The 11033-nt window shown below is 43.5% G+C and overlaps 1 protein-coding gene across 3 annotated transcripts in view; it reads right to left on the bottom strand.

Annotated features, from left to right (window-relative positions):
- Positions 1-10387, bottom strand: part of BMPER (BMP binding endothelial regulator) — a 267662-nt gene extending 257275 nt beyond the window's left edge. For 2 of the 3 annotated variants that reach the window (XR_012667155.1, XM_075125625.1), the window contains exons 1-2: positions 9956-10387; positions 8649-8734 (exon numbers count right to left, since the gene is read on the bottom strand). Coding sequence is in view for 2 of the 3 variants with exons in the window: in XM_075125625.1 (XP_074981726.1) it covers positions 8649-8734; positions 9956-10082 (213 nt within the window). In the remaining variant the exon portion in view is untranslated. The remainder of the gene's footprint in view (positions 1-8648; positions 8735-9955) is intronic. The other variant, XM_048839067.2, reaches the window with a different exon arrangement.
- Positions 10388-11033: the final 646 nt, after the last annotated feature.

Genomic DNA, 11033 nt, shown 5'->3' on the forward strand with positions numbered 1-11033 from the left:
ACACATTTCCAACTCCAATATTAATTAACAGCACAATCAATCTGCTTGGCCAATTACAGGAGCAAAACACTGTGGTATCTTCTTCTAAAAAAAAGTCTAAAATAGAAGAACATAAGAAATGACAACCTCAGACCAGGAGAGTGTAGGGAATGGACAAGGAACTGTGGGTAACAAAAATAAAGAAAAGGAATATTGTAAAATGTGCATGAAGACATTTTAAAATTTAAAAATAAGGTATAAGGAGAGAGAAATGCATAGCACTAGCATGGGGTTCAGCTTTGGAATGCTAGCTAGAACAGGTGGTTTTTAGGGAGAGATTTGAATAGGATTGCCAAGTGTCCGGTTTTATACCAGAAAGTCTGGTCAAAAAGGGGGACCCAACAGTGTCTGGTCAGCACTACTGACTGGACACCAAAAGTCCAGTTACCTGAGTAACCATCTGCAGTCGGCTTCCATTCTGCCATAGGGAAGGCAGGACAAGCAGCTGCTGCTGGAGCTGGAGGAGCACTCAGGACCTGCGTGGCTCTGGCGGACAGAAGTATCGGCAGCCAACATCCAGGAGGAGGGATCCTGAAACCTGTGGCATTTGAGGAGTGGGGCCAGTGGCCAGACTCATGACCTGAGTCCCCTTCTCAGCCTCTTTTGTGCCCTGTTCCGGAGTTCTGCCTTCACATCCTGCCCTGGTCACCCCTCCACCTCCAGAGCATGGCTCTCCCTTCCCATTCTACCCCAGTACCCCCACCCCTGGAGCGCGGTTCTCCCTGCCCTGTTCTGCCCCAGTCACCCCTCCCCTCTGGAGTGTGGCTCGCCCTCGAACCTCCTGCCCACATCACCCCTCCACCTCTAGAGCCCTGCTCAGCTGGTGGCAGGCGGGAAGTGGAGAGAGCAGCAAGTGACGGGGGGCGGGAGAAGATGAGTGGGTGGTGGGGCCTTAGGGGGAAAGAGGTGGAGCAGGGGGCGGGGAAGGTTCTGGCTCTCAGTGTCCGGTTTTCACAAATTAGAAAGTTGGCCACCCTGGATTGGAAGACTGAGAGTAAAGATGTGTTGCACACTGAAAGAAGGACACTGTTCCAGACACAGAGGATCAAACTAACTAAGAAACAAACAAACACACACACACACACACACAAGATATGACTGGGAGAAAGAGACAAAATGAATATGAAAGCTAGGAGAGTTAGCACAGCATAGGTCATGAGTCAAGGAGTAGGGCAATATAAGGGAGGAGATGTAGGCTGCACTTTGAAAGTGAGGGCAATGAGTTTGAGCTTGATACAGAAAGGTTCAGGGAGTCGGTGAAGGGCCAGAGCAGGTTAAAAGGAACATTATTTTAGCTGCAGCCTGCCAGATAGAAGGAAAAGTCAGGAAGCATGAGAGGCAGCAGTTACAATTGTAATGAGGTACAAGATGATTGCATACAAGTACAATACGTTTTTTAATACCCTACTGTTTAGTAATGCAGGTAAAGATTTTTACACAATATAATTTGTATTATCATGACATTATTTGACTATGAGCTTAATGTAAAAAACAAACAACCCCCCACAAGCACTAGGTTTCCATTTCACTTGATTTTTGTTCAAATTAACTTTTTTCTTCCCTCAAAAATTTCTATTTAAACATGATGGGAAACTAAAAACAGTTATAAAAATATTTTTCCCCCACAGTATGGCAGCACAAAACTGAACACCAGAAACACTGATACTGTGAGTCATTACGTTATAGGACCAGACTTTTAAAAAGACTTTTAACAACTCAATGGAAGAAACTTGAAAGCCTATCAAATCCATGTACAGATACTTGTATGCCTTTAAAACTCCATTTTGACATTGGACCAGCTTTTTAATAATGTTGTTCTTATTGGCAATTAAAAAAAAGTGCCTTAACATAGACTGATCCATTTTGTACTTACCACAGAAACGTTCCAAAGACACTTGCAACTTATATTACATTTTTCCATTTAGTTTATGGCATTTCTGTGCCCCTCACAATTTACTGAATGTATTATTTATTCATTTTAATTATGATCTTTTGTACTCAAGTTTTCAGAGCCTTTACTTATGCGACAGCGAAGCTTTTTCCCATAATTGTTATACTGAATCTTCAACGTACGTGCTGCGTTTCTATTGTCAGCTTCTGTCCAGTAGGGCTGTGCCAAGATCTGTAACCAATCCAGCACTGTGTGTTTGGCTCAGTGCAGCAAATTCATTGTTAGTGATGTGCAAGTAGTGAATTATTCACTATCCCAAATAGTCCAAGGATAACGTGAAATAGCTACTTCAAGCCTCACGTATCTGTTATTGCAGATTTATGGCACAGTTTAAACACGTTGTGTCACTCATAATGCATTACATCCTGTTGCAACAAATCACAAAGTGAATGTCATGATGCAGAATAATAAACTGAAATGTAAAGGCAAACACATCTTTGTGGGGAGTGCAATCTCACCAGGCAGTACAAAGCAATGAGTCAATCTGAAATGGATCCGACTGATAAGAGCAGGGCAAATGGGAAATTCACCACAATTCACCTAGTACTTGAATTTTTTTCAAGACACTTGGCAAGACTCAGTGTCACTCTCACTGCAGGGAGAAATGTGATGATTGGAAGCAACTTAAAATTTGTGAGGCACAGAGATAACAAAAATCAAAACCTCGCTCCATCAAGTAACATATAACAAATAACAATAATTAACCATTTACAGTTTTATAGTGCCTTTCATCAGGTAGGATTCCAAAGCACTTTACAAACTTAAACTGATATTACAGACCAAATACTAGCTGACAACAGAAAATAGGTCCGATCCCGCAAAGGACTATGTCACAAAAGCAGTATAATTTATGACTCTACACTGGCTATGAACAGGTCTGGCTGCATAATATATTCTCACTCAGAACCAAAATAAATTACATGTGAGGTTGTATGCAGGCAGCGTGGCTTGGTTAGGGTACCCATATCTGTATGTGGTAGTAAATATACATCACACCTCTCCTCAACTCCATTTGGGGAAGTCCCAAGGAGCAGACTTCTCCATATGTTTTCTGGAGAGCCGGAACTAGATGGGCCACATTGTGTCGTGTGTTTCTAAAGAGCGCTGGTTTGGTTTGTGTGCTGTTTGTCTGGCCTATGCACCCAGGTAAGCCAGAATCTAGCCTTATGCTGACTTACTGTATATGGTAGCAGAATTATAGTAGAGTCTATGAGCTAACTGCTAACTCATCCCTTTGCAGAGTCTACTAAACCAAATTGTTTCTACAGCATGTAATTAACCTTAGTTTATGATTTCAGTAAATCCTCGCTCCCACCAATATCTTTATATACACACACTGGCCTCCAACGTCTCTGGCAAAAAAATACACAGACACTCAGCTGCACCAGACACCATTTTTCTATTTAGGAAACAGAATGTATATTTGCCTTTTTTTTTAAAATTGGATAAAAGCTAATAAAACCCAGCATTATGTAGGGGCATGTTTGCGCTGGAGGAAGAGCCTTTCAAATACTGATCAAAACAACATTCTCTCACTATGAGTCTATGAGAGTTACTATTAAACCACTGTGACTGAGGCGCTTTTGTTTCTTTGGGTGGCGTTGTTTTTGTGGGGTAATAAAGTAATAAAGGGAGAGGATCATTCAAACTGACAGAAGATGCTCTTTTGGTAGGTTCTTTAGATGAAACTATTGAAATTATATTAAATAAAATAGGTATGAAATAATTGTTTGATGATTTTTTTTAATATACACTTTTCCACTAAAATTCATCTGGGCTACATTATAGCTTGACACAATAAAAATTGAATCCTGATGTACTAAAACACTGCCATCTTCATCAAACATGTGCTGAACATTTGCTCTCCTGATGGCCATCCACTCTCAGATATGGATTTGTGCAACAGAAACCAACTGGAATACTTACAGGTAAAGAATCCCGAAAATCCAGGTAGGATAACTTTCTTGCTTTTTTCTTGGGTGGGTTATTTTTGTTTGGTTTAATTTAATATGTGGATCAAAAACATGCTGAGTTAGGTGGAATACTGGTTCTTATAACACTGAATTTAACATAATTTTTATCAGCAAAGGTCAAATTCTTATACTGCATATTTGGAGTTAAAAGCCGAAATAAAACTCATGCCAAGCAAAGCTCTGATTTCTAGTTTCCTGAGATCCTGCCTCAAAGCTTTTCTCAGATTTTCATCACTGGGTTAGACTTTCTGGCTCACATTTATTTCCTTCTCTTCTGGATTTAGGTGATAAAAGGTTGAGAAGTACAATTACCACTCCTCAGGTGTAGCTGGCAGGTTTAAGGCAGGGGGCAGAGTGGGGGGAAGAAATGGAACTGGTTTAGATGTGGTTCGTCAAGGTTACCACTGGCTTTTATCAGCTATTATTTCATATGTGACATATACATTTTTCTTACTGATCCTGGGGAAAAAATACTCCACCCCACACTAAAACCCTAGTATTCTTGATAGCATAAGAACCATTTTTGCTGTAGGTCTAATACATGAGAGATAAGCTCCTGCAACCATCAGGCAATCTTTCAGAGTAGCAGCCGTGTTAGTCTGTATCTGCAAAAAGAAAAGGAGTACTTGTGGCACCTTAGAGACTAACAAATTTATCATTACCTGTCTAGGGTTTAGTCACCCAGTTCATTGTAATTAAGAACAACAGGCACTTCTCACCTATCCCTTTGAACTAGTATGCTAATTTTTTTTTCACTTTAAAATTACATCCATCTGACTCCAGCCAACGAATAAGGTTATTCTTGGATCCCTCCTTGCTTCTGGCAAAGTGTTTTGGTTTATGCAGACGATGATGCATGAGAATGAAATTACACGGCTCTCTTCACCACCACAAACATCCATCATCATCCTCATCATCACCAGCATCACCACTGCTGCCATGAGCTCATCTCACCTTTGAAAAATTCAGAGCTCAAAAGTTTAATTCAGGATAAATTGTTTCCGTTGGACTTTAATTTTTTGCACTATAATTATATGCAGGCTCTCCTCTCACCTATTTCTGCCAGACTGTAGCATTTTTATGTCTTTTCCAAGCTTATGTTGAAGTATATATATATATATATTTAAAGAAAACACTATGATATCAGATGTGAGCCTATTTTTAGCTTTAGACCACTTTCAGCCAAAACTCTGGACCAACAAAAACTGAGTTAAACTTGCCCATTTACTTTACTTATAACACAGTTTAACTTGAAATATTCCATGCACATTTTATATACAGACCATTCATATTAGCAAATTCTAATCTAAGCTTCCCTTTATATTCAGTAATAGTACTCGGTTTTTCACTTTCCTTTTAAAATCTTGAGTCTAAAGTACATATCTGAACTCTGAAAAACTCAAACCAGTATCCTACATGATAGGTCTTCATATTTATGTAACTTCTCACTAGCCCAGGTTTCACCTCTGTTCCTGAGTAGTCTCAATACTATAGTTCAGTCCATTGAGTCAAAGTTACAAGGTCGTACTACCTGGCATGATCAAGTCCTTTAGTCTATGGGTATTTTTGGTTTGGTGATTTTTTTTCACATTAATAAACCTGATTTCCACAGATCTGTGAAGATATTTTTAGAATGGAATTTCTGCAGCTTGTATTTTACATTTGATATTATAGCTATAATCCCCAAAAGTCTTAAAGAATTTAATGGCAGACAAAAATGAATGACCCCCTTGAACTGAATCAATACTTTGCTGGTGTACATATGAATATCATCAAATATATCTTTACCCATCATATCGCATTAAACTCATACATGTTCTTTAAAGCCTGGACTTCTTCTAGTCAACCATAGAGTCCACAAAGTTTCACAGCTTTTGTTTTCAGAAAGAGCAATATTTTAGACATTTAATTTTCAAGCATTAAGTTAGTACAAACTGATTTTGTAGCCAAATTCATTAATATGTACCATCTTTCTTTTTTTTTTTTTTTTTTTTTTTTTAGTATAATTCAGTAGAACATACAGCATCATCTAGGGATACTTGGCTTCTTGTGTAAAATGTGAGTAATCATTTTTCCTGTAGATTTTCAATTTACAGTGACGATATTTTTTCTACTGTTGTTTCTCAGAAGGTTGGTTTACTTCATCTTTTTTACTACTCACTTCTGATATAGACAGTCACCTTCACCTGTTTATTATTTCTTAGTGTCAGGAAAAGTCCACTGCACTGTTTTGACACAGAAGTCCAGATCCCATTATATTTTCCAGTTACAGCCAAAGCCGCCATATACAAGAAAGCAGAGGTAACTATTTTTAGTTACCTTCAGCCTGCTTTGCACCACTCCAGTGGCACAAACCAGACAGCAAGCAAGTCAGCTTCCTTGGTAGTTGGAATTTTCCTGACATACATGTATTCCCCAGGAGGCACAGGGCCACAGATGTAGGGTGAGTTGCTAGTACAAAGGGGAAGTCAGAGCACCTCTGAACTTCAGTTATCCCAACACGTGGAACTGCACTTTAAGGATGTTGCCAGCCGAACGTAAGTTAAAGCTCTCAAAATCCAGAAGTCACACAGCTGGCATAAAGCCATCTTTTGCCCACCCAGAACTTAAAAGTGATCTCAGCCAGCAGACCCCAAAATGTCCTACTAATGCTGTAATTTGTCCTTCATTGTGATGAGAAAATAAATGTTTGTTTGCTAATACTGCCATTATACTCTTCATTATCAGCTCACAAGGGAAGTCTTGTGGATGGAAAAAGATGGTCTTGTGGTTAAATCACTGGAGTGGGCACTAGGAAACCTGGCCTCGATTCCCTCTTCTGCCCCAGACCTCTTGTGAGACTTTTGTACTTTACATTTCTTGTCTGCAAAACTGAGGCTATTAGTGCAGAGGCTAAATTCATTAATGTTAGTAAAGATCTTTGAGATTACTAAATGGGAGACATTATAGAAATGCATAGTATTTTTGTGTAAGAACTCATAGTGAAACTATTGTTTTATAGTCACTTATAATGCCATAGTTTTGCTTCTTTACAGATTAGTTGCCTGATCCTGTAAACACTTAATACTAATGAGTAGTTCCATCCTGTCACAAAAGCAAAAGAGTAATTTATCAGATTTCACTTAGTGGAAAGATATAAAATCTTTTAGTTCATGTACTGCCTGAGAGAAACTGTTCTTTAGGCCAGGGGTTCTCAACCTTTTCCTTCCTGAGCCCCCCTTAATAATGCTATAAAAACTCCATGGCCCACCTGTGCCACCATAACTGGTTTTCTGCATATAAAAGCCAGGGCCAGCATTAAGGGGTAGCATGCAGGGCAATTGCCCAAGACCTCAGGCCACAGGGGGCACTGTGAAGCTAAGTTGCTCAGGGCCCCAGACTTCAGCCCCATGCAGTGGGACTTAGGCTTTCTGCCCTGGGCCCCAGCAAGCCTAACACTGGTCCTGCTTGGTGGACCCCCATGAAACTTGCTTGCGGCCACCCAGGGGTCCCTGGACCCCAGTTGAGAACCACTGCTTTAGACCAGTTTGAGTCAAAATTCTTCCAGCATTTTTTGCAATGTTCATCCACTTTGTTTTCATGCTATGTTAATCCATGTTTTCTAAAAGTGCATCGACTTAGTCAATGTTACAAACTATAAAGAGGTCTAAAAATAGAAATATTTTTCCCTGATGTGTTAGTATTAGTCTGACATTGAACTTCTTCATAAATTGTTTCTTCACTGCTACTAACTCCTTTCTGTTAGTTAGAGCTGTGTGGCAGATATTTGGGAAACATAAAATCTTGGACTCATTATAAAATCCATCTTCATGTATTTTTTGTTTTTCCTTTTATTTCTTTCATCTCCATGCCTCTCTTTTCCCCCCCTTTGTCATTGATATCTAAAAAGTTATCATTGGGCCTGATCCAAAATCCATCAATATCAATGGAAAGACTCTAATTGATTTCATTAGGTTTGCTCAACTAAAAAGCATCCAAAATGTTTAACTGTGACACTGAAAGCCAGTGCAAGAACAGGGGATATTTCCTCAGGAAAGGATTACAAAGTAGTGTAATTGTTAACGACTATGGCAGCTGAATTCCCAGCACAAACGGCAGTGACATCCTCAGAATGACACTTTTTATAAAAGTATCATCTCTCGCATTATCTTCTTATTACAATCAGTCTAGTCAGGAGTGCCTTAAAATATACTGTGTTGTACTTTCAAAACTAAAGTTTTGGACTTTAAATCATCTGCATTTTTTTGCTTTACTAACTTGTTGAATCCCTCATTTTGGCCCATTTTTTCAACAGTCAGTATCTGTGGAAGTTGAAAGCAATAGCACCCCCAAACTCCACATTTCAACCTCTTTGCTCTGCTCATAGGTATTGGCTATGCAGAAATCTTTTGTGCTAGAGCACATGTGACTTTGTGAAAATAATTCTCACCATGTATGCACATGATGAATGTAGTAATCAGTGAGTCTCACAATGTCATATTAAAGTCATTTATGAGTTTAAAGTCAAAATGATGATTCCAAGATAGCGAACTGGAATATTTTCTAGTTAGCTCAGCACTGAGATAACCTTGCATTGCATAAAGGCAACCAATACCCAAGATTTGATTATACAATGTATTCCTTTCTTTGTACAGTTACTTTTAGTACAGCCCTTAGTGTTCTTATTACCTGAAATCCAAACTTACCAGGCAAATGCACATTATGCAAGGATTGTCTGTGATAAATGGTATCTGTAGAACCTCCCCTTCATTTTCACATTTTGCAACAGATCCTGAGATAGAAATCAAAATAAAAAATACGTTTTCAAATTTTAATTCACTGGCTCTCTTCAGTATCCAGATTCCTAATTCTGTTTTAAACTCCTGTACAGCTCCTAGCCTTCAGTATTAAATCTCACCTGCTCTAAATAACCAAGAATACCAGAAACAAATGCACAGAAACTATTCAGTTTCAAAGGGGCAGTTTCTATAAGATCCTGATGAGAGCTGGTAAATGACTAGCCTTTTTATTCTGTACAAAATCTAGATTTTCCTACTGTGCCCCATTTACAGCAGAGATGTTTTTTTCTCCTCTCAGATGACCTATGCAATAATGAATATTTCATTAATAATAGGATACTTCTGTAAATGACCTGATCCAAAGCTTATTGAAATCAGTGGAAATAACTCCATTTACTTCAGTGGGCTTTGGGTCAGGCCCTTAGTACAGTACCAACAACTCAACACAGCACCTTTTTCTGACCCATGAAGAACAGACTGCCATCAGAGTCGATTTACAAAAGGAATCAAATTAGAGATATGGTCTCTACCCCGATTTGTCCTGTATTATCTCATGTTGGAATCACTTTTTGAAACCTAATACGTCTTGCTTGTTTTACTCGAAATTGACTCAACATTTTCCTTTATGCACCAGGTGTCAGTAAAGCATGTCCTTCAAGGGGGGGGGGGGGCGGAAAGCAGCAGGTAGGTCTTCACCTGCCTGGATACATGTAATTATATCCTACTATCACGAACCTTTTCTTCCGAACTGCATTTTTAAAACAAATGAACGTAAGGCAAATCTAGTACGTTCAGCAAACAATGCACTACATAATACAACAAACAAAGCAACGGCGCTCATTTATTATTAGGATTTGTCATTACTCCAAGAGCCCTGGGAGGTGGGAATCTGGTCTGATGTCAAAGAGCTTCTGGGCTTGAGCAGGTCAAGGTTGCCCATCGTCATTAGTAAAATCCTTTGTACATGGGCACCGCTCCTCTTGCAAGCTCTACCTGCACAAGCGTCCCCCCCGGGATGCACAGCGGAGCCCGTCCCTGGGATCATGCATCTGCTAGGCGCAGATCCCCGGCGCGTTTCCCCAGCCCCTGCTGGCCGGGCGTGAATCGCTTTTGCTTTGCCCTGGCGGGGCAAGGCGAAGAGCCGCTCTCCGCCCGCCTCACCCTGCCCCTGCCCGTGGGCGGCGGGACCGGAGCGGGGCGAGTCTCCCCCTTACCTGTCAGGAAGGAGGAAGCCAGAGACATCTGGACCCACAGGGGGCTGAGCAGGAGCCAGGCGGCGAAGGGGGCGGCGGGGGAGCGGAGCAGCGGAGCCGGAGCCCTGCCGCTGGGGAGCCAGAGCATCGTCCCCTGGAGCCGAGCCCGGGCTGCGGCGGCGAGAGGGGCTCCCGGCGGGTGAGGAGCCGGGGCGGGAGGGGAGCCGGGCCGGGGATGCCGGGAGGGAGGAGGGGTTCTGCTGCCGCCGCCGCCGCCGCTGCCGCTGCGGCTCTGAGTCTCCCCAGGGCGGCGCGGCGTTTCCCCGCCCGAGTGGGCTGTGCAGGGCGCCGCCGGGCTGGGCAGGGGGCGCGGATCCCGGCTCGCGCGCTGACAGGGCGAGTGGCCGGGCAGCCCGCGCTGCCAGGGAGCTGCCGCCGCCCCCTCCTGCCCCCGGCCCCAGCCCGCCGGCCACCTCCCCCGCCTCCGCCTGCCCCGGGCCCCCAGAGCGCCGGGGGCGGGAGAGGCAGAGCCCGCCTCCGCAGGGGACACTGCCCCGCCGGGGGCTCGGGCACCTGAGGGTCAGTGTCCGTCCTCTCGGCTCTGCCTGCACGGGGCTGTCAGCGCCTGCCCCGCTCAGCCCTGGCACCCGCACCCCTCCTCCCGCACCTCTCCACTTCCCCCTTACCCGCACCTCTCCACTTCTCCCCTCCCCCTTCCCCCTCCTCCCGCACCTCTCCCCTCCCCCTTCCCCCTCCTCCCGCACCTCTCCACTCCCCCTTCCCCCTCCTCCCACACCTCTCCACTTCTCCCCTCCCCCTTCCCCCTCCTCCCGCACCTCTCCCCTCCCCCTTCCCCCTCCTCCCGCACCTCTCCACTTCTCCCCTGCCCCGTCCCCCCCTCCCGCACCTCTCCACTCCCCCTTCCCCCTCCTCCCGCACCTCTCCACTTCTCCCCTGCCCCGTCCCCCCCTCCCGCACCTCTCCACTCCCCCTTCCCCCTCCTCCCGCACCTCTCCACTTCCCCCTTACCCGCACCTCTCCACTTCTCCCCTCCCCCTTCCCCCTCCTCCCGCACCTCTCCACTCCCCCTTCCCCCTCT

Source organism: Caretta caretta, chromosome 2 (assembly GCF_965140235.1).
Source record: "Caretta caretta isolate rCarCar2 chromosome 2, rCarCar1.hap1, whole genome shotgun sequence".
NCBI classification, from domain to species: Eukaryota; Metazoa; Chordata; order Testudines; family Cheloniidae; genus Caretta; species Caretta caretta.